The following is a 20,833-nucleotide window of genomic DNA, read 5'->3' as shown; positions in this document are numbered from 1 at the left end:
ATGTGTATGTTCCTGTGATGCATCCTGCCCTCCCATTTGCATGTTCGCGAGGCCTTTGTACCCTACAGAGCAGATAAACGGCTTGAACATTTGTTTAGTTCTGTCACACATACAAGGAAGTCCCACACTGACTGCTGACAATCTCTAAATCAGACATGCTGGTGCTCCTGAATTCTTAGAGACCTGAAACATGACGAGGGCATCATGAGTTTATCTTGGTAAAGTATTAGTTATTCAGATTTGTTCTGCTCGTTACAGTGATTTATGTATTTAAGTCATGATGTAAGAGTAACACAATTCTATGCCTAATTGCTTTGCTTCTTGTCTTACACTAGCTCATAATTTCTTTAAAATGTTTCTTTACACTTGTGTCAAAAAATGTTGCAATATAAAATAGGGTGAATGAGAAGATTTCTTAGCTTTTTTTTGGTGTTTTTGTGTTCTGACTTGTGTTTGATCACTGGTGAATTATTAGCTGAGCTGTAGTAAGGCTGCCGTGGTCAAGTAAGTTCAGATTTATGTGTATTGCTGGCTGAAAACCACAGTGTATCATCTGTTGACAAACTGGAAAAAAAGGCTGTCACCTTCAGCTCCAGCTGTTAGAGAATGCTTTTATTCACCGTTTAACTTTTAGTCAGAACTAAATACAAGTGAGTAAGTGCTCTTGCTGGCTTGGTGTGTTTTCGCTCTCTCCTATACGACCCAAATTTGGCTGTAACCCTAGCCGTTCTGGGAGCAGGCTCAGTGACGTCGCAGGCTCCAGTCGAGAGGCCTCAGTCTTTTTCCGAGATCAGGTGTCTGAGCCTTTGTGTGTCTGTCATGAGCTCTTCGGTGCCGTGCAGGTTTGGCAGTTACAGGTTCTTTTCTCTGCACGTTGATCCTTGATGAGGTCGCTCTGTCAGTGACAAACAGATAAGAGTGATACAATCCTAGATTAACCTGCTCCAAGTTCTTTTCTTTACCCCAGCAACACACTGAACATAGAGAAAACACCACATGAAATTATCATCATGAGTCAGGAATGATTTTTAACCCCTGCAGGTAGAATTTGGCAGTCCTGCACAGTTGTGATACTTTCCTTTAATGTAGCCTCTAATCTACAGTAACTGTCAGATGTGTTAGAGTTTTGATGTTAGCATTAACTTTCCATTTGTGAAATGAAAACATGTACAAATCTGTGTAATCAGATTTTTAAGGATTACATTAATTATGACAATGGCTAAACTCCTCCTTCCATAGTGACATTGTAGCTGCTGATTTCTATTGATGAAATAATGGAGAGTAACTGTGCCAGCTGTTTATTTCCTGTTTCTTTCTTTTTTTTGTATCACAGTGTACAGTTACACCTGGGGAAACACACAGAACCAACAGAACATTATGATTTACTGACTCAGCATTTGGCTTCAAATGTGATTATTTTTTATTTATTTATTTGTGCAGAAGAATCAATTGATTAGTTATAACTGATTGTCAGAACTGACAGCCACTTTGGAACAGTAGACTGGATATTATATATGGCATAACAGCAGCTTATTAAAGAAGCTCTAAATCTATTTTTAGCAGTGCCCTAGAAATGTGAGTGGCTGTGATTTTAACACTGTTTGCTTCAGTCACAGTTTGCAGTTTTCTCTCCATTGTGCAGAATTTGAGGATTCATATTGGCACTCGTGCAGTGTCTGGTGATGTTGTAACATGTTTGAAGTGCACCGAGGTGCACAATGGCAGATTCATGCAAGTCAGCTTTCTTGTTCTTTCTCAGATATCATTCATGCATGGCATTGTTGTTTTTCAGAAAAATAAGCAGGGTTTTTCTTAAGCTTGTGAAGGGCTTGGGCTGCGTAATGCTTTTTTCTGTTGTGGTTATTTGACAAAAAAACACGCATTATAACAGCAAGAAATATGAAACAAATCTATTCATTGCTGAAAGTGACACATAATTCCCAAACTCCAGGGTGGTAAAGAAAGTTCAGCAGATATTTTTTCTGTTTCTTGAACTAGGTGATGAGAAAAATTGTTAAAAAGCACTTAGTGTTAGACAGGGTTCCCGAAGGGTCTTAAAAAGTCTTAAAGGTCTTGAATTTACAAATCTGCATTTAATACCTTAAAAAAGTCTTTAAAAAGTAATAAATTTAATATGGTAGTCCTTAAGTTATGTTGCCATAAACTTGTTCGCTGTATTGTTTAAATGTGTCTGGAAAATGTCCAAGCTACAAAGAATGTAACTTAAGCTACGTTCAGACAGAAGGTCTTAATGAGCAAATTAAGATTTTTTTTGGTTAAATCAGATTTTTTTGTGTGCTTGTTCATATTACACATTCAATGTGACTTCTATCAGTTTTGAGTATGAACTGAATGTGACCCTGAAGCGACTCGCATGCACAAAAGAGGTCCTGATGTAATACATGACCATGCAGGCATGCGCTGTGTTTATGGAAGTAACACTCCTGGGATGTGGAATTGTGACGTTAGTCGCATTTCAATAACATAAAGGTCGAATAAATGCTACCTGGCTGTTTAGATGGAAGTCACATTGCAAAATATCGGATATGTATTGGATTTAGGACCATATATGAAAGTGGCCTGGGTCGGATTTGAAAAAATCTGATTTGTGCTGTTTAAACTGTCTTTAACAGATCAAATACAGGTCACATATGGGCAACAAAAAAAAAAAAATCGGATTTGGGCCACATTTGCCTGGTGTTTGAACGTCGCCTTAGTCTACTTAGTTCCACCTGTTCCGACCTGAAAATTTGTATTGAAAGTAGGAACCAATTATCGCTAACTTTGTATACCCCAGTGAGAAATAACTCGGAACGATGGGAATCAAGGTCTCAAGAGTGAATAAATACATTTTTCTAAATTCTAGAAGTCACAAATTTTTGCCAGTATGGCCTTGAAATAGGCTGTGAAATGGGCATTAAATTCTGATGTACGCCGTCTTGAAAAGGTCTTAACAGTCTTAAATTTAACTTGTAGAAACCTGTAGGAACCCTGGTTACAAAATATGTTTCTTTGTGCAGTTTGTGAAATGTTAACCAACTCTTTCTTTCCTCCTCTTCAGGTTGCTGGAGACAGACAGCAAGTCACTACGCTCCATGAATGGCTCCAGGCGGAACAGTGGCTCCTCCCTGGTATCCAGCTCATCTGCCTCCTCCAACCTCTCGCACCTGGAGGAGGACACGTGGATCCTCTGGGGGCGCATCGTAAATGAGTGGGAGGAGGTGCGCAAGAAGAAAGAGAAGCAGCTTAAGGTGAGTGTAGTACACATGAATACCTGTGGAATAGCAGATGAGTCTCGTGCCAACCTGCTTAACAGATTAGAGAGACACCTGCATTAACGGCTTATTAGGACACACATGACCTGTCCACTGAGGTCAGTAGCAGAGGGCGGGTTTTAGATCTGTTGTCTTTTTTTCCCCTATTTTAAGGGGCAGCTGCTGCTGTCTTGGCCAGGACACTTTTGAAAAAGAGATTTTTAACCTCAATGAGCTTTTTTCCTGGTTAAATAAAGGTTATAGAAATAAAATAATAAAAAAATTCAACATTTTAGATTTGACCGTCAGGGTTTCCCCTCAGCCTGTGAAAATTGCAGGTGGTGTGTTTGCTTTTTTGTTGTTAATTTTGGGCTAATCCAATTAATAATACCAGTAATATATCAAATAATAGCCCATAATTACATTTAAAAGGCTCACTTAAGGAAAAAAAAACACTGATCTGCCTGATGATATCATTTCTCTCCAAAGTGGTAAAGAAATCCCAATAGAATATTTCTGGTTCTTCATCTGTGGTGCTGTGTGTTGTAAACACTTACCACCGTAGCAGTATCCTTTCTATGGTTATTATTTGTTCTAAAGAAAACAGTTTAGACTTTTTAATTAAGTTAATATCTAGGCTACATGGTCTTTCCTGTTCAAGCATCTGTATCAAACTGCAGCCTAACTGTTACAATGGTCCTATCTGTTTGAATGTTACTTGGCAGAAATATAGCTAAAGCTATCTTTGCCCTGGGTGACCCTGTAGTGTTGTCCTTGAACTTGTTATTCTAGTTCCAGACATTTAAGGATAATTTTAGGCGACTTGTTTCTACAGTCACTCTCTATGGTCTTGTGATAACCTTATGCTCAATCAGTGTCGATGAGAGTGTGTTTAAAACGGCTCACACTTTCTGTAAAAATAGTTCTGTGTTAGATCAACAGTCTAAAGATATGGCAGTGAATCAGCAGAAAACTATAGGTCTGTTAAGTGGGATTATTACAATGTCTGAATGTGTTTCAGACCACCTCTAGGACATACAATACAACATTGTAACATTGAGCTTTTTTTTTAAGTATTCTCATGTTTTGCGTTTTAAGTCTGATCACTAAGTTAAATCATAGCCAATAAAGACAGATTCGTAAGTTCGACCTTCTACTTGTATTACCACAAGTGCTACATTAATTATAACCAGAAACATAAATAAAAAATTCCTACAGTGCCTTAGGAGTATTTGGTGTACTAAAATACATTGCTACAAACTATGCAGTTGGCACAGTTAGTGTATTTAGCATGATTACTATCAGCAAACAGAAAACAACACTCTGCTTCATGTATTGTTCAGCTGTGGATCTGGTGTCCTGCAGCTCTGCAGACACACTATCATTCAAAACTGCACTCAGCACCCATGTTTTATGGTTTTCTCAAGGTCAGTTACACTATCCATTCCACTCACATGCAAAAATGTGTATGGACATAAAGCAGCCTTTGCATCAACTGTTTTCACATCATATCTACACAGATGCTATATACATCTTACAGGAGGCAGGCTGTTTGTTTTTCTTGCAGTTGCATGTATAAATAGGGGAAGTTCTGCAAACCTGCAAATATGCATGGGTGGCATTATGTAATTTAACAGAAGTAGTGATGACCAGATGGTTGTAACCGTAGCCTGCAGGGATACTTATCATAACTGCTGAGGCCTCCACGAAACTGACGCATGTTTCCCGTTGGCTTACACAAAACCACTGTCTCTGCTGCATGAAGGAAGGAACCTTTCTGTCCTCGTCAGCAAAATGCTGATGTGTTCATGTTTTCAATGCCTCATATCTCATCGGTTCTCACTACCATTACAAAGGAACACATTTGAGTTAACTACAGATTTCTGATTTGCAGCAACCTCACAGATGATTAAAATGACATCTGTGTGACCTGTCGCTGCACTACATAAGTGGTTACAGTAGTGATGTGGGTTAGAAAGCAGCTTTCGTTCAGACACAGTCAGCATGAGACATAGCATTGTTGAGTACAAAGCTTAGTTTGTCTTCTCTAAGCTCAGAGCGGGGAGAGATCCCCTGCTGAAAAGCCTGTGTGGGTGGACCTCTGCTCCAGATGCACCCTGCACTGACCAGATGCACGCACACACACACACACACTCCCATCACAGCTGGAAACGCCAGTATTCCCTGTCAGCACAGGAAATTGCTTAATCAAATTGTATCAGCAGCAATATATGGAAAGAACTTGTATTACAAAGTGCTTCAGTGACAAGATTATATTTGGCAGTGGAAATTGCTTTATGACAAGTTGTACACTGCACTGAAAAGGTTTCTTCAAAAAATGCGTGTGTTCTTTGTGTCATCAGGAGGCCCTTCTTTTTTCCTCTTCTTTCTAGTATCCACTTCTACAAAAGAATCAAAACAATTGCAAGGTGGAAGGCATGTTATGTATTTTTAAGTTACAGCAATTCAGGAGAGTTTTTTTTTTTTTTCTCCACAGGATCTTGTCAGAAAAGGGATTCCTCACCACTTTCGGGCAATCGTGTGGCAGCTGTTATGCAATGCTCAGAATATGCCCATCAAGGACCAGTACTCAGAGCTGCTAAAGATGACGTCTCCATGCGAGAAGCTGATTCGCAGAGACATTGCCCGTACCTACCCTGAACATGAATTCTTCAAGGAGAAAGACAGTTTAGGGCAAGAAGTGCTCTTCAATGTCATGAAGGTAAGTCACTGATTATCATTTAATAATTGAAATAAATAAAACATGTCCCAGAGACTCATCCAGAGATAATATCTGCTGCTTCAGGCATATTCTCTGGTGGATCGTGAGGTTGGATATTGTCAAGGCAGTGCATTCATCGTAGGACTGCTACTCATGCAGGTAATTATTATGTTTCACCACATGTGCAGACAAATGCCGATTCAACAGTTTTCAGCAAATAGTTCTACACTTTCCTTTAAGAGGCTAAATATGAGACAAACTGAGGATTGACATCCATTCTGTTACTACCCCAGATGCCAGAAGAGGAGGCTTTCTGTGTGTTTGTGAAGTTAATGCAAGACTACAGATTACGAGAACTCTTCAAACCCAGCATGGCTGAGCTGGGCCTCTGCATGTACCAGTTTGAGTGTATGATCCAGGTAGACATCTCACTACTGGAAGACCACTGGGAAACATTCTGACATTTTGGCTGCTGTAGAGATGGACAATGTTAATGGTGGAAATCCTTTTTTTCTTTTTTTTTTTTTTATTCAATTTTACAGGAGCATCTTCCAGAGCTGCACATGCATTTTCAGGCTCAAAGCTTTCACACCTCCATGTACGCCTCCTCCTGGTTCCTCACCATCTTTCTCACATCTTTCCCTCTGCCTGTTGCTACAAGGATCTTCGATATCTTCATGTGTGAGGTCAGTTAAAAGAAGTGATGCTATCACCTTTTGTTAAGTGTATCTATAGCAAATATATAAAATGTGTGGAGTTGAGTTTTTGTTGTCTCTGGCTGTTACAGTTTTTACATTTTCTATAAAGGCATGTGATATGACATTTATTGACATGTATTAAGTCAAACTATGCTTGTGGTTTATTTATGGCTGTATTTTTCATCATTTGTGCAACACTTGACCTTCCACACAGCACAGATGGAAGCAATGTCTGCTGGTTATATTATTTATTTAAAGTGTGAGTTTTATTTTTAGCCATAATTTCAAGTTGTTCAGTGTTCATATTAGGTCTTGAATATAACAATATGCATGCTGCATGTTTTCACTTGTATTGTTAAATGGTATATGTTTGGTTTTGATATTTTTGACCACATTTGTGTTTCAGGCAGGGTTCCTGTTTGATTTCTGTCTGACTTGAAAAGTTAATATTTTATATGGGTACACAGTTAATTGAAAATCAATGCAAACTTTGTGTTGTAATTTGTGTCACTTTACAGAAAATGTAATACATCATATGTATCTGGATATGAAATAGCCTAAAATGAGGAGTGATGTTTTGATCATATTGCACAGTCCTATTTTGCTTAATTCCAATACCATTAAGTTTGGAATGAAACTTGGTGTTGCTGTCACTGTGTATTACTAGAATGACAAGTCTCAGCTTTCTTGTGTTTGGTGCCAGAACAAAATGAAAACAGATAAAATCCCAAGTGGATCAGGTTTAAACTTGTGTAAATGTTATCCATTGGCGCCATCTGTTGGATGAAAAAGAACCAGTACAGCAGGCCTGCATGTAAAAATATAGTAAATACTTGTGGCTCTCGATGCCTGTTAGAGCAGTTTCTTGTTTTCTTTTGTGCTGAGGTACATTTCACACAGACAGACATAAGTGACCAACATGTTGCTGGTTGTCGATTTTATTCAGACTGCTGACTTGTGTCTTTGTTCAGGGTCTGGAAATAGTTTTCCGAGTGGGACTGGCCATCCTCCAGATGAACCAGACTGAACTCATCCAGCTTGACATGGAGGGCATGTTACAGGTACATCAGCCGTGACCTCCACATAACTTGACATTTAAGAAGCTCAGATTTCTGGTGCCAAATGTACAGCATTTTCCTTGCGGGAGGAACTTCCACCACACCCAGTTAATTGATACATGTGCACTCCCAGCTTATACGTATTCACATGCTGATGTTTGAAGTAGAGGTTTAAGGTCAGAGATCCACCTACCTGAACCATTTAGGCTGCGTGTGTATCTGAAAGACGCTGCTTTACGGGTGTGTGACATAGTCTGCTTCTGTTTCTTTCTTTTACACCAGCACTTTCAGAAGGTCATCCCACACCAGCTCGACAGTGGACCAGACAAGGTCATCCAGGCTGCTTATCAAGTCAAGTACAATGCCAAGAAGATGAAAAAGTGAGACGTTTTACACAATCACACTTTTTGTGTTAACCTTAAATACCAGAAATATGTATTGCATTCTCATTGGCCTATGTTAATGTAGATAATAAATCTGTAATATAAACACACTTGCTCATAGACTTTCTTCATTTTATGTTACATTTTTCTTGTAACAGATTCATTTATCTTCTCTTTATTTGATGAGTGGCGCATGCATTCTTATCTCATTGTTTTGTTTTTTTTCTGCCTTCAGGTTGGAGAAGGAATACACTACAATCAAAACAAAAGAGATGGAGGAGCAAGTGGAGATAAAGGTATGTGTTGATCCGACATTAAATAAAATAAATAATAAAATAAAATGATAAATAAGTAAAACTACATTGTGTGTTGATGCAAAAATAAAAGTGTAGAGAAAGTAAAGTCTTTGAGGTTATTTCATAAGTGGTAAATGGACTGAACTTATATAGCGCATTTTCTACACCTTAATGGTGCCCAAAGCGCTTTACAATTCCTCACATTCACCCATTCATAACACACACATTCATACACCAGTAGGCGGCTGCTGCCATGCAAGGTGCTGCCAGGCATCTACTGGCAGCAATTTAGGGTTCAGGGACACTTTGACACTTGGACAGTCGGAGCCAGGATTCGAACCGCCGACCCTTCGATCAAAGGACGACCCGCTCTACCATCTCAGCCAACTATACATTTTTCTGGATAATGATACCATACTGACATGCATCTTTTATAGTTATTATCTATTGTATGTAGTTTTTCAGCTGTCCATACATTTTTTGGAGCTTTTTTTTTTTTTTAACCTTTACACATGCCCCAAAAGAAACATGGAAACAAAAATTAAACTTCACCAGTGCATATTCCAAAAAAAAAAAAAAAAAAACTGCTGAAAATGATTAAAAATAAAAACTAATGAAAAGTACAAAACTTTCCCCTGTTGACATCATGTTCTGTTCCCTTTTTCGACAGAGGCTACGGACAGAGAACAGACTCCTGAAGCAAAGGATAGACACATTAGAGAAAGTGAGTGCTCTTCAGCGTTCTTCATGGTGTCAGACATTGTTCCCTCTTCATCATGTTTACATTAACCCATCCAGCTGCGTATGCTCATGCATCATGCATCCCCTCATAACAATGGAGATTTGCCTTTCACTAACTAGCCTGTGTTAGTTGAAAGTCAGTCATTCGGATAATAAACTATTTATGGACTGGAATGGTGAATTTTCTGATGATAAACTGGACTTCATGTTGTCTCTGTGACATTGAACTATAAAATTCACCAGACACTTCCAACTGAAGCAGACTGTAACAAACCTGTCTGTCTGTTGGATGTGAAAGTGGCTGCTTGGTGTTCTTTTAGATGATACAAAACACTGCATGCCCTGTTGCATTGTTTGTATCATTTTGCACCTCTTTGAATGGGCGCTGCTGTGGGCAGGTAAAGGCACCGTGCATGGGGTCTGCCACAGATAGCAAAAGCTGTCCACTACGCTATGTTTGCCTGCAGGGACGAACACTCTGGTGTAAACAAGTCCGTTATTTAAAACCAGCTCAAGGCTGCTGCTGCTTTCTCGACTATGACACCACTCTCTGTCATGTCAATTTCACGACCTTTTTTAACTCTTCACTAACGGAAATAGTCCTAAAGCATGGAGGCACCACATCAAACCCCAGAGCTTCTGTTGACTTAAAATAACGCACATGCTAATACTGCACTGCTGTTGGACCAAACCTCAAACTGAGCTGTCCTGAGCTTTCTCCTTTTACCTTTCACTATGTTGTCAGCACCACCTAACTTTTCACTTGTCACCAGCTTATTTGCACCCTTTCAGCACATCTGCATGCAATGTTCCTTTTCCACCCCTGAATGTGACCATTATTCTGTGAACAATACAAGTATGTCTGGAGTGAAAATGAACATTGCAGTTCTTTTCTAAAACAATCAAGTGTTCTTTGTTCGTGTGCTTTAAACTGTCCTCTGGATTGTCTCTCCCTGTCTGCTGTCTCTTGTTGATATTTCTGTTTTGTAGGAAAGTGCTTCCTTGGCAGATAGATTGATCCAGGTATATTCCTCTTTTTCTCTTTACACTTATTATGTTGCACCTTCTTCTTTCCTTCTCTTATTTCTTTTTAGCATTGCATGCTAATGGTCAGCATAAAGAAGGACATAGTAATAAGAAAAACCTTTAAGACTGACCTCTGATTCTCTGAAATAAATGCACAAACTGGGTTATACACAATTGGATAAGTGCATGAAAATTACATTGTGCCATATCAAGTACAAATAGAGGATTATAAATCAAGCTCAAGAAATTAAACAAATGGAATGTCAATTACAAATGGCTAGTCCTAAACTTAGCATGTCCCTAGAAAACCCAGTCCCTCAGCTTCTCTTCTGATTTGCCCACTCACCCCACCCTCTCGTTTCACTTCTCGTCGGGCTCACTCCACCCCTCCTCGGTTGTTTACGTCCCAAGGGACAAGTGACTCGAGCACAAGAGGCCGAGGAGAACTACCTGGTCAAGCGGGAGCTAGCCACAGTCAAACAGCAGAGCGAGGATGCCAGTGCTCAGCTGGAGCAGGCCAAGAAAACCATCAGCCAGCTCCAGCAGCAGCAACAGCAGCCACAAGCGGTAAGGAGGGCCCCGGGGTCCCCAGGTGGTTGAACAGACCATCGCTCCAAACAGAGTGTGCCCAGTCTCTGACAGATGATCTATTTGTGATATGCAGCACTGAAACCTCAGGCTGTCCACTAAAATGTCCTGCTTTCAGAGGGGGTGGCTATCTGTCCCTCCCTTTTTCAGGTGGCACGTGTTGCCTAGCAACAAAATCCAAGCACAGGAGGGGCAGGCCTCACTTTGCACATGGCTTTGCATAATGATCTGTTTTGGTATGCATGAATTCATATTGGGACATGGAGCACTACACAACTGAACCACCGTTTACAGTCTCCTGCACTTTTCACACATGGCACCCAGTTCACATAATATCTACTGACCCAACATTGTTAATTATTGATGGATTCCAGATGATGATGTGCAGACATTATCATGTTTTACATAATTTGCTCTGTCGCTTCACAAAAACCATCATGAATCATTGATTTGTAAGTGAAATGCTAAATGGTTAATGTCAGTTGCTATTAAGATGGAGTTCTCTGGAGTGTGTTTTGTTTCAGTCGGTTATATAGGCCATAGGAACAGAGTGTCTAGATAGAGTGAAACAGAGCATGGTGTTTGTATCACCAGAGGAAGATTTTGTTGTCCTTGAATGTAGATGAAAGGGTCATGGGTATTATGTATATTTAGTGTTTTCTGGTTTCTGCTCACTCTCCTGTCCTGTTGCTTGTAGAAGGGAGTCCCTCGGTACTCGGAGGAGTCAGTCCTGCAGCTGGAGCGAGAACTCGTGCAGGCCAGACTGAAGGAGGCCGAGTCCCAGTGTGCTCTCAAGGAGATGCAAGACAAGATCTTGGAAATGGAGAAGGTGCTGTACCTTAGACACAGTGTGCTCCTCAGTATGTGAACAAGCTGTACATCTGCTCATACAGTATATAATCCTTTAAAACCTAATGGTATAAACGGTGTTCACACATACAAGGCAATAGTCAACTTTGCATTTCTTTCGCTCCCTTAGAGGAACTCATCTCTGCCAGATGACACCAATGTGGCACGTCTTCAGGAGGAGCTGATAGGGGTAAAACTGAGGGAGGCAGAGGCTCTGACCGGCCTCAAAGAACAAAGACAACAAGTCAGAGACCTGGAAGATCACTGGCAGGTGAGCATGTGAAACTCAATGTACAGTTAAAGGCCTGTTGATGAAGTGTGTCATTTAAAACCTTTTGTAGATTTATTCAGGACCAAGTTTGTTTTGTGACACACATTGCATTGAAATGATTGTCAAACTATTCTTGCTATAGCTCAATAGTACTCATTTACTCAACTCTAGCATGTTGTCTTTGATGGTTTCACCTGACTCATATCAAATGGGTGCTAATTATTATATTTGTTTAAAATATGCATTAATTCAGTTTGTAAATCTTTTTTGTTTTCCCTTAACAAATACATTTCAATGATGTTTTAAAAAAAAAAAATCAAATTTATACAAGTATCTCCTCGTGTTGGGAATGACATGCTTAAGTGAGTGAAGGGAAAATGGACTGACTGTAACATGTGTCCTCAGCGTCACCTGGCACGGACCACTGGTCGCTGGAAGGACGGCCCGAAGAAGAATACGCTGAGTGAGCTGCAGGATGAGCTGATGAGTGTGAGGCTGCGAGAGGCTGAAGCTCAGGCAGAGCTGCGAGAGACGCGGCAGAGAATGCTGGAGCTGGAGACACAGGTCAGAGGTCACATCAGGTTTTTCTACACTTTAATTTGAGTTGGTTTATTGTGCATTTTCAGATACCTTGTAATGCAGTTAATATGTAGATAACATGCAAATAGTATGTGTTAACCCCACAAACGTAACAAACCACAAACATAATAAAAATTGGCAGCTTTTAACGTAATAATCCCACAAATGTAATAACTTTCCCACAAATAATAATAGTAATAACAGTCGCCTACCACAAACGTAATAACTCATTTTCCCACAGTGTGCTCCTACCCTGTCCATTATTATCATAATCCTATCCAGACATTTTATTTACATGGTTCAAACATAGGCTTCTATTAAACTTAATGAGTATAAATAATATCTAGGTCATACTGAAGCTTTTATAATAAAAACTTTACAGTATTTTTGCCCATTCTGTTTTGTTCTTCCATTTGTTTTTGTAATTAAACACCTATTAATCTGGCATAAGTACCATGTGGTGTAACTACAACATTTGATTATTCTAAAAAGGCAAGAAAAATGGGAAGAAAAAGAAAGATGAATGATTATTCATGCATGCATTACTTAAATGTATGTGATGTACTCATTTATTGCATTTGTGGGAAGTTACAATTTTGGAAACTGAAGATTTATACCATCCCACAAATGTAATAAATCCCCACAAAAGTAATAATTATTGTGTTTGTTGGAAATGAGGTATTACATTTGTGGTAGGCGACTGTTATTACGTTTGTGGGAGAGTTATTTCATTTGTGGGATTATTTCGTTAAAAGCTGCACATTTTTATTACATTTATGGGGACTTACTACATTTGTGGGGTTAATAGTATGTAAGTTTAAGATGAATCAATATGAATGGCTGACTAATAACGTGTAACCACTAAAAATAAAAGAAGTGAAAACTCCACCTGTATTGTCACACATTAGCCTTTGGAGGGCAGCAGTCATCTATTCCACACTATAAAGTGATGCTCTGTCAACCATGTGGATAGTGTAAATTATGTTGCTTTTATTTACACAGAATCAGATTCACAGCAACCAGTTGCGGCGGGCAGAGCAGGAGAGTCGCTGCCTGAATGAGCGTGTGCAGACCCTGACGACGCAAAATAAAGATCTGAATGTGCAACTGCAAGAGATCAAACGCAGACAGGCTGAAATTGAATGCAAGGTACAACTCTGCTGCTGATCTGCAACACTTATGAACAGCAACACATTTTGTATGAATAACACTGAACTGTTGTGTTGTTGGAATTTGTAAACTATCAGTGTTCAGACCCAGAGGAGGAAGTGACTTTAGCTGTTGATGATTCTGTTAATCTGCTATCAATAGTGATGTCGCACTCCACAGCTCTTAAGTTCCGCTCTGCAGCACTACTGTTACCAAAAATGCAACATGAGACATGTTTTCATACAAAACTACTGACTATTACATAATTGTGGTTGTTTATAGTGTGTTTTGTTGTTGCCTCAGTTGTTTTCTTGTCTTTTTTTTTTTTTTTACAGAGTAAGGAGGAAGTAATGGCAGTGAGGTTGAGAGAAGCTGACAACATAGCTGCTATGGCTGAACTCCAGCAACAGATCTCAGAGCTTGAGATTCAGGTAAAATTCCAACAAACTCCTTGCTATGACTGCCTATTACATCACCATTTTTACTAAGAAAATAAAGCAAATTCAGAAACATACTGGAGCCTGTGAAAAGACATAAATGGACACAGAAGATTTTTCTATGTGGTATTTTTTCTCAGTGGAAGGATATGATGTCTATCATCAAAAGGTTACAGTAAAAGGATGAATAGGTCAGGTTTTTCCTGTAATCATAAGTATTTTTGGGTTCCACCTAAGCCATATTAATGTAAAGTCATTGTGGAGACTGTCAGAACTAAGTGAGTTTTCCCAGGTCTTACCAGTTGTAGTTGTTTCCCAGTGGACTTTTTTCGCAACTTTTCTTTTAAAGGAGTGATAATTTGCTTTTTTAAATAGAATTATGAATTTTAAAACATTTTCCTGTGGTCTACATAAACTGCAAATGCTATGTTTGGGTCTGAATTCTTCATTAATTAAACTCCACAGGTCCCTCTTCAACCTTATTTTTGAGTAATGACATGAGAGGTCGTTTTGAGCGCTGGCCCTTTAAATGCACATGAGCCACTTCAGGCCCCACCCCCTCCAAGTTGTTGACTGCACTCTGTCCTGTTCAACCAACAACTGAACATTTTAGGTAATCGGCTCCAAGTTTGGACATATTTTCAGTATGGATAAATAATTATGGCGGACTCTGAGAAATGTTCGTCGGAAGTCTTGACCTTATATGTGCAAATGTCATGACGTAACTAGTTATAAAACGTTACAAATTAAGCAGGAATTAAAACAGATTGTGGAAATCCACTCGATTTTTGCCAGAATGAATATAAAGATAACTTTGAAGCACCCGGAGGGCTCAAATTCAGACTTTTTGAACTATTAGGGTCCAAATACACAAATAAATGTACCAAAGACTAATAAAAGTGGGTTTAGCAAATCATGACCCCTTTAAAGCTTGATGGATTTTTTTTTTTTTTTATTGCTCTAGCTTTTCCAATTTTCACAGCTATCGTAATAATAATAATAATAATAATAATAATAATAATAATAATAATAATAATGATGATGGTACAACATAATCTTCTTTTTAGAGAAAATGCCTGAGCCCAGACAACGTAGGGAAAACCCTGCTGAAGGTGATGCTGCAGCAGTTTCTCCTGCCTGGTTTGCTTATGTTGCCGGGGAAACATGAATGTCACCAAAATCTGATCAAACCACACCCACGCACTACTGATGAACTAGATTATCTGACATATTTTTTCCTGCTTATGTAGTCACAAATATGTGGTTTTAAAAAAATCAAGCTAAGAAAAAGGTGTTCATTTCAGAGACCCACATATGTATATTTTTCTTCAATTTATGTTATTCTAGGATGTAATGTTACATTTTAGTGCAAATATAAGATAGAAATGCTGCTTATTGTGCATTTTTTATAGATTTACCCCAACAAAAATGTTGTGAAATTTGTAAACCACTTTACTCCTAAACTCTAACTGTTAAGTCTAAACACACTTGTGTTTGTCCCCAACGCAAGGGGTCATCATATAGGTTTAAAGATGTGTAGAAATAGAAACAGATGCATGGTAACTCAGATCATCATGTCATGAGAAATTTGATCCTTTTTGATAGTTTTTTGGAATTATTTCAGTGGTAATACTAGAGACTTTGTTGTTGTTTACAACATGAGCAAATGGGTGGCAAGGTGGTTAAGGGTAGGTTTGAGTCCAGTGCCCCCAGTCATGTGGTTGTCTTTGTTGGTGTCTTTGTGGAGTTTGCATGTTGTCCCCATCAAGATTCAAGGGACTTTATTACCCCTAGGGGCAAATTATTGTACAGCCAGCAGTACACACATCAAAAATAAATCTCAAATACAATACAAAAACAGCAATCCCACACTATTTAGGAAAAGGTAAGAACTGACTCAATAAAACAAAAACAAATCTTCATAAAACTCGTGTCAACATCTGAGTAGGTTCTGTTGACCACAGACTCCGGATTCCTCCCACCCTTCAAAAACATGCATCTTAATAGGTTTAGTCAAACTAAATCATGAGTAGGTGTGAATGAACTGGGTGTACCCCCCACCCTCTCCCAGTGGTAGATCAGATAGACTCCAGAACCCCATCAAACCTCTACAGGATTCAGCAAATGAAAATGAACGAACATGACTTAACTGTCAGCATCTGACTTACGTGGTATGAGTTTGTTTTTCATTGATCTTATCAATAACCTTTTTGAGTCTGCAGCAGTGATCAAACCAGTCATTTCTTCTAAGAGTTACATCTGGGAGTTGTTGCTTTAATGCATTGATCAGTGTTGTCTTTACTTTGATGGAGTCATGGGCCGGAGTAGCAGGGGCTGTCGTAAATGCTGCACTTTTGGAGTGGAAGGTGTTTCAGATCTTGGCTGGAGGTTCAGACTATTTATAAGTATGACACCTAGAAAAACCTCCCCCTCTTCCTTTTCACAGGCACACACAATCACTCAGTGTGGTCTGAGGTTTGGTTACTAAGTGATAGAGCAAAAGCATGCAACACCAAAACCTTAAAGCACCACTACCGCCTCATACTGTTCAGAATATGCATAATGAACTCTGACTGGGGTAATGTTGTCAAGAACCTGTGAGTTTGTTTTCACTTAATACCTGAAGAGAATTTAGAACATGTATTTTAGTGCTTAGTTGAACTTCTCAAAACCAGGACTGTGTGTCTGTGCATGTGTGTGAGCTGAAATCACTGTGCTAGTATTGGCTTCTTGGTCTGTGGTTTGGTTACCTACTTTTTGAGTTGTGGGTGAAAGCTCTGCTTCAGTTACAAGAAAATGTCAAAAAAATCACTTTTATGCTTTCATCCTCCGAGATACTGACGCATGTTGGTGGTGACAAATTACAGCTCTTTTAATTGTACAAGAGGTCACTGTGTAAGAGTTGAACATGACGCTGACGTGGATGTGTAAGAGATGTAAAATGAAAATATGATCAGATAGATTTAAATGAAAGCAGGTACTCTGTAATTACAGAAAGTACTGAAACATAGATGTGTAGAGAGGTTTATGTGTATGACTCTTTGCAACCATGGGCTGTGTTAAATACAGCCCCAACGTCTCTGCAATAAGATGAGAAACCACTTCCTATCAGGCTTACAGACTCTACAGAGGTGACATGCATGGTTTATTTTGAGGTTTCTATGACTATGGTGCTCAGAGATTTATGCTTAATTATTTGGTCTGTAAAGGGCACTATTTGAAATCCCTTTGTGTTTATCTGTTAATGACACACTCAGATGGAGAAGAAGAAACCCCAGTATTTAGCCATGTCCTCTCAGAACTGAACATCAATACTTTCATGGCACAGACAGAGGTGCTTTATGGAACAAATGTGTTGTTGCTTATTGTACCCATGGAATAAATCTCACCAGTGTCAGCGCATGCAGCATGTAAAGCATTTATATTCTAATTAATGAAACTATGTTGACAGATGACTCGCAGTCGTGACAAATGGGTACAATTTTTTTTATGGTGTCAAACTGCTGAGTAGAAAAATATCAGGAAACTGAAACATAAAATACAGAATTTAAAACAGAACTAAATTAACAAAATAACATGTTTTGTGTTAAACTGCTTTGAGTGTTAAAATTCTCCTGAGCTGAAAAGTAAAAACTTGTACAATAATGTGATCTAATTCTGTTTTTGTTAAAATGGAAAATCAATATTCAAACAGTGCAGATACAGTATCAGTAACACTACAAGTATGTAAAACAGTTTGAATGATATCCAACTATGTCTAGTATATTTAGTAAATTATTTTCTCTATTTATCAGTGCTGTAAAATTAACATGGTGTTTTTAGAGAGCTCAGTTAGTTTTAATTTGAAAACTGGTCACAAACATCGCTCAGCCATAACATTCTGACATTCTGGTATGAATTGTGATTATGTCATTCCAATGGGACCTGTCAGTGGGTGGATATATTAGGCAGCAAGTGAACATTTAGCCCTTAAAGTGGATGTGTTAGAAACTGCAAAATGGGTAAAAGTACAGATCTGAGTGACTTTGACAAAAGAGAACTTGTGATGGTCCAATCACTGGGTCAGAGCATCTCCAGATCTTGTTGTTCATTCCCAGTGTAAAGTGTTTAGAACCTACCAAAAGTATCTAAAGAACAACAACTGTATCTCAATCAATCCAGCATCTATAGGATCAGATGATATTGGGGTGTCGTTCCTTAGTCCATTTGTGGTCGGTTCTAACCACAGCAGACCAGAAACAAACAACAAGACCTGCAGTTGTGGAGATGTTCTGACCCAGTCATCACCGTTACAATATGGACCTGGTCACTCAGTTCATTACGTTGCTCATTTTGCTGCTTCCAACACATCAGCAATATATCCATCCTGTTCACAGGTATCATTGTAATGAAATAATCAATATTATCACCACTTCTCCCGGTCAGAATGTTATGGCTGATTGGAGTAAACTGAATGTCACTTCATAGTGCAAATGTAACCTAATCTTAACAGCTGTGAATTTTCACAGACAGCTACTCGGAATAAACTTGACAACATGACCACAACAATGGAAGTACACATATGGCACACAGTGTGTTGAGCTAAATGAGCCATGCTGTCATATTAAATTTGTTTAATTATATCCTCCTGAGACCCAGCAATGCTTTTTTCTCCTCTGTAGGGGACAAAAGTTTTACTTAAAAATGCTGTCCATTGGAAAGAACATTCCATTAAAAAAATAAACAAAAATAATTTTAAAATGTGTCTGAAAAAGCTGTTACATCATGCAGTTTCCAATCAAGACAATTATTTAATGTAAAAAAGCTAAAACTGTAACTTTCCTGGGTCTCAGGAGGATATAGGAACCTCTGAGCAGTGGTTTTGATGAGGATGAGGATGTTTGCCGTTTGCGATGATCAGAGTGTACTCTACCAGAGCAGATGCTCAGGATGAAAATCACTAACTAAACTTAAATTAAATAACTCTGAGTGTACAAAGGTGTGGAGAAGATATTTGAGATGTTTGGCATCCCTGGCAGCAGCCTGACACCTGCTGATTCACCCAGTTGAGCACAAGGAAGTCTTTCTAACTGCCTACCCTTATTGTTGCAGTGTTTTGAAGCGGCCAAACCTCAAAAACAACACATTCTTGGCATTATCTTACTTGTTTAGACCTTTATCTGTGAAAAATAAAACTACTGGCCTTCTCACCACAGGAATCAAAAGTCCCCGTCTGTATTTTGGGGTGTTGGTTAGCCTGCTCTCAGTGCGTATCTGGCAGGTTCAGGGGTGTGATTTGAGGTTGGAGTATGTTTGTCTCTAATGAGTGCAGATGTCTTCACTGAGGAAGGTAAACATCACATGGGCTGTTTAACTGTTAAAGCTAACAAGTGGCCTCATCCCCAGGGCCCCAGGAGGAAATCAAGCACAAATTATACTGTTTTGTGTTTCCCCTGACATCTGCTACTGTGGTCTCCTGCTGCATGTGGAGGATACACTGTCATCATGTTTTTGTGGCTTTAATGTCTGTTATCGTAGCTATTCTGAAATAGACGATAATTAATATCAATAGGTGTTCAATAAAATATGCAGCTGCTTTCTCCCCTGGTGTCCTCTGTCTTATTACAGGTTGTTTGTATTGTTAATGAGGTGTGACCCATTTCTTCATGTTTATCTTTTCCAACAGAAAGAAGAAGGAAAGGTCCAAGGCCAGCTGAACCACACCGACTCCAGCCAATATATCCGTGACCTCAAAGACCAAATCGCAGAGCTAAAACATGAGGTGAGACTGAGAAAAAAAACAACAAAAAAAAAACCCAGCAGGTCTTTGCACTCACACAAATTTTATTACACATTCTATTTTTTTTATAATCTTGAGGTTCAGATTTTGTTGTTGCCATTCCTTTTGATTTACCATTTTCAGAAGATTTCACAACATTTCCCCTAAGATATGATTTGACTTTGAGGCTAACCGATTAGAAGTGTTAACTACACCCAGAGACTTCCTGTGTGAAGCTGCCCTTGTATACCTGCTGCAAACACCATCAGAGAAATAAACTCACATCTCTCTAGAACAGGGTTTCATCACTGGTTTAGTGCCGAGTCTCAACAGATGAGGATGTGAAAACTGTCTTGTGAAGATAAAACTGGAGTTCTGACCCTCACGTAAAGAGTCATTCTAATGAATTTTCCGTAAGATGAGTCATATTTTAAACTGCGTTAGCTGTGATCCTCCAACGTCAATAACGTCTCACTTGTTTTTGTCCAGTGGTGGTCAGGCTAACTTTAGCCACACTGAGCAAACCTGAAAGTGAAATTGTTCATTAACAAAGCCCACCATCCTCCTCCCTCACAACTAATTATAAACCTGCATCATTTTTGCTGGAAATTGTGACCCCAGCCAGTCAGATGTTTGCTACATCACTTTCCTATTGCTTGGCTACAACTGGCAACATTAGCTGACTGCAGGTAAACGTAGGTGGATTTTGATGTTCTGTGTAACCACTTAAAGTAGCCGACTGTGTTTCAATTGGTTTCTCCTCCTACATGTCTGTCTGTTTTGTGGCAGGCTGACCCAGGTATGTTACACACATGAGTGTAGGGCTGGGCGAAAAAACAATGAGATGTACTGCTGTATAAAATGGTACTGTTGATGTATTTGGCTCAACATTGGTACTAAACATTTATCCTCTAGATTTATTCCAAAATATGTTTAAGAGCATAAATAACCATTTAGTTTATCAGCTTTGACTCAGGGACATAAATCAGTCATTCAACTGATGGGAGATAATTAGCAATAATAT

At 39.0% G+C, this 20,833-nt stretch overlaps 1 protein-coding gene and 1 long non-coding RNA gene across 6 annotated transcripts in view; one reads left to right on the top strand and one right to left on the bottom strand.

Moving 5' to 3' along the window:
* The window catches only part of evi5b (ecotropic viral integration site 5b), a 42,915-nt gene that overhangs the window by 18,012 nt on the left and 4,070 nt on the right, over positions 1 to 20,833 (top strand). For 3 of the 5 annotated variants that reach the window (XM_030131587.1, XM_030131586.1, XM_030131585.1), the window contains 17 exons: positions 3,062 to 3,251; positions 5,752 to 5,976; positions 6,061 to 6,135; positions 6,270 to 6,395; positions 6,519 to 6,662; positions 7,646 to 7,735; positions 8,015 to 8,112; positions 8,351 to 8,411; positions 9,082 to 9,135; positions 10,143 to 10,175; positions 10,590 to 10,745; positions 11,464 to 11,595; positions 11,746 to 11,886; positions 12,292 to 12,450; positions 13,468 to 13,614; positions 13,950 to 14,045; positions 19,717 to 19,812. In XM_030131587.1, the coding sequence (XP_029987447.1) occupies positions 3,062 to 3,251; positions 5,752 to 5,976; positions 6,061 to 6,135; positions 6,270 to 6,395; positions 6,519 to 6,662; positions 7,646 to 7,735; positions 8,015 to 8,112; positions 8,351 to 8,411; positions 9,082 to 9,135; positions 10,143 to 10,175; positions 10,590 to 10,745; positions 11,464 to 11,595; positions 11,746 to 11,886; positions 12,292 to 12,450; positions 13,468 to 13,614; positions 13,950 to 14,045; positions 19,717 to 19,812 (2,023 nt within the window). Of the gene's footprint in view, positions 1 to 3,061; positions 3,252 to 5,751; positions 5,977 to 6,060; positions 6,136 to 6,269; positions 6,396 to 6,518; positions 6,663 to 7,645; positions 7,736 to 8,014; positions 8,113 to 8,350; positions 8,412 to 9,081; positions 9,136 to 10,142; positions 10,176 to 10,589; positions 10,746 to 11,463; positions 11,596 to 11,745; positions 11,887 to 12,291; positions 12,451 to 13,467; positions 13,615 to 13,949; positions 14,046 to 19,716; positions 19,813 to 20,598; positions 20,609 to 20,833 lie in introns of all 5 variants that reach the window. The other 2 variants (XM_030131589.1, XM_030131588.1) reach the window with 2 other exon arrangements.
* On the bottom strand, positions 595 to 3,151 carry LOC115417572 (uncharacterized). Its single transcript, XR_003935181.1, has 2 exons — positions 3,037 to 3,151; positions 595 to 895 (listed from the first exon to the last, which is right to left on the bottom strand). It is a non-coding gene; the product is annotated as an uncharacterized LOC115417572 (long non-coding RNA).

This window comes from Sphaeramia orbicularis, chromosome 4 (genome assembly GCF_902148855.1).
Source record: "Sphaeramia orbicularis chromosome 4, fSphaOr1.1, whole genome shotgun sequence".
In the NCBI taxonomy this organism is placed as follows: domain Eukaryota; kingdom Metazoa; phylum Chordata; class Actinopteri; order Kurtiformes; family Apogonidae; genus Sphaeramia; species Sphaeramia orbicularis.
This window is presented reverse-complemented; position numbering and strand designations above follow the sequence as displayed.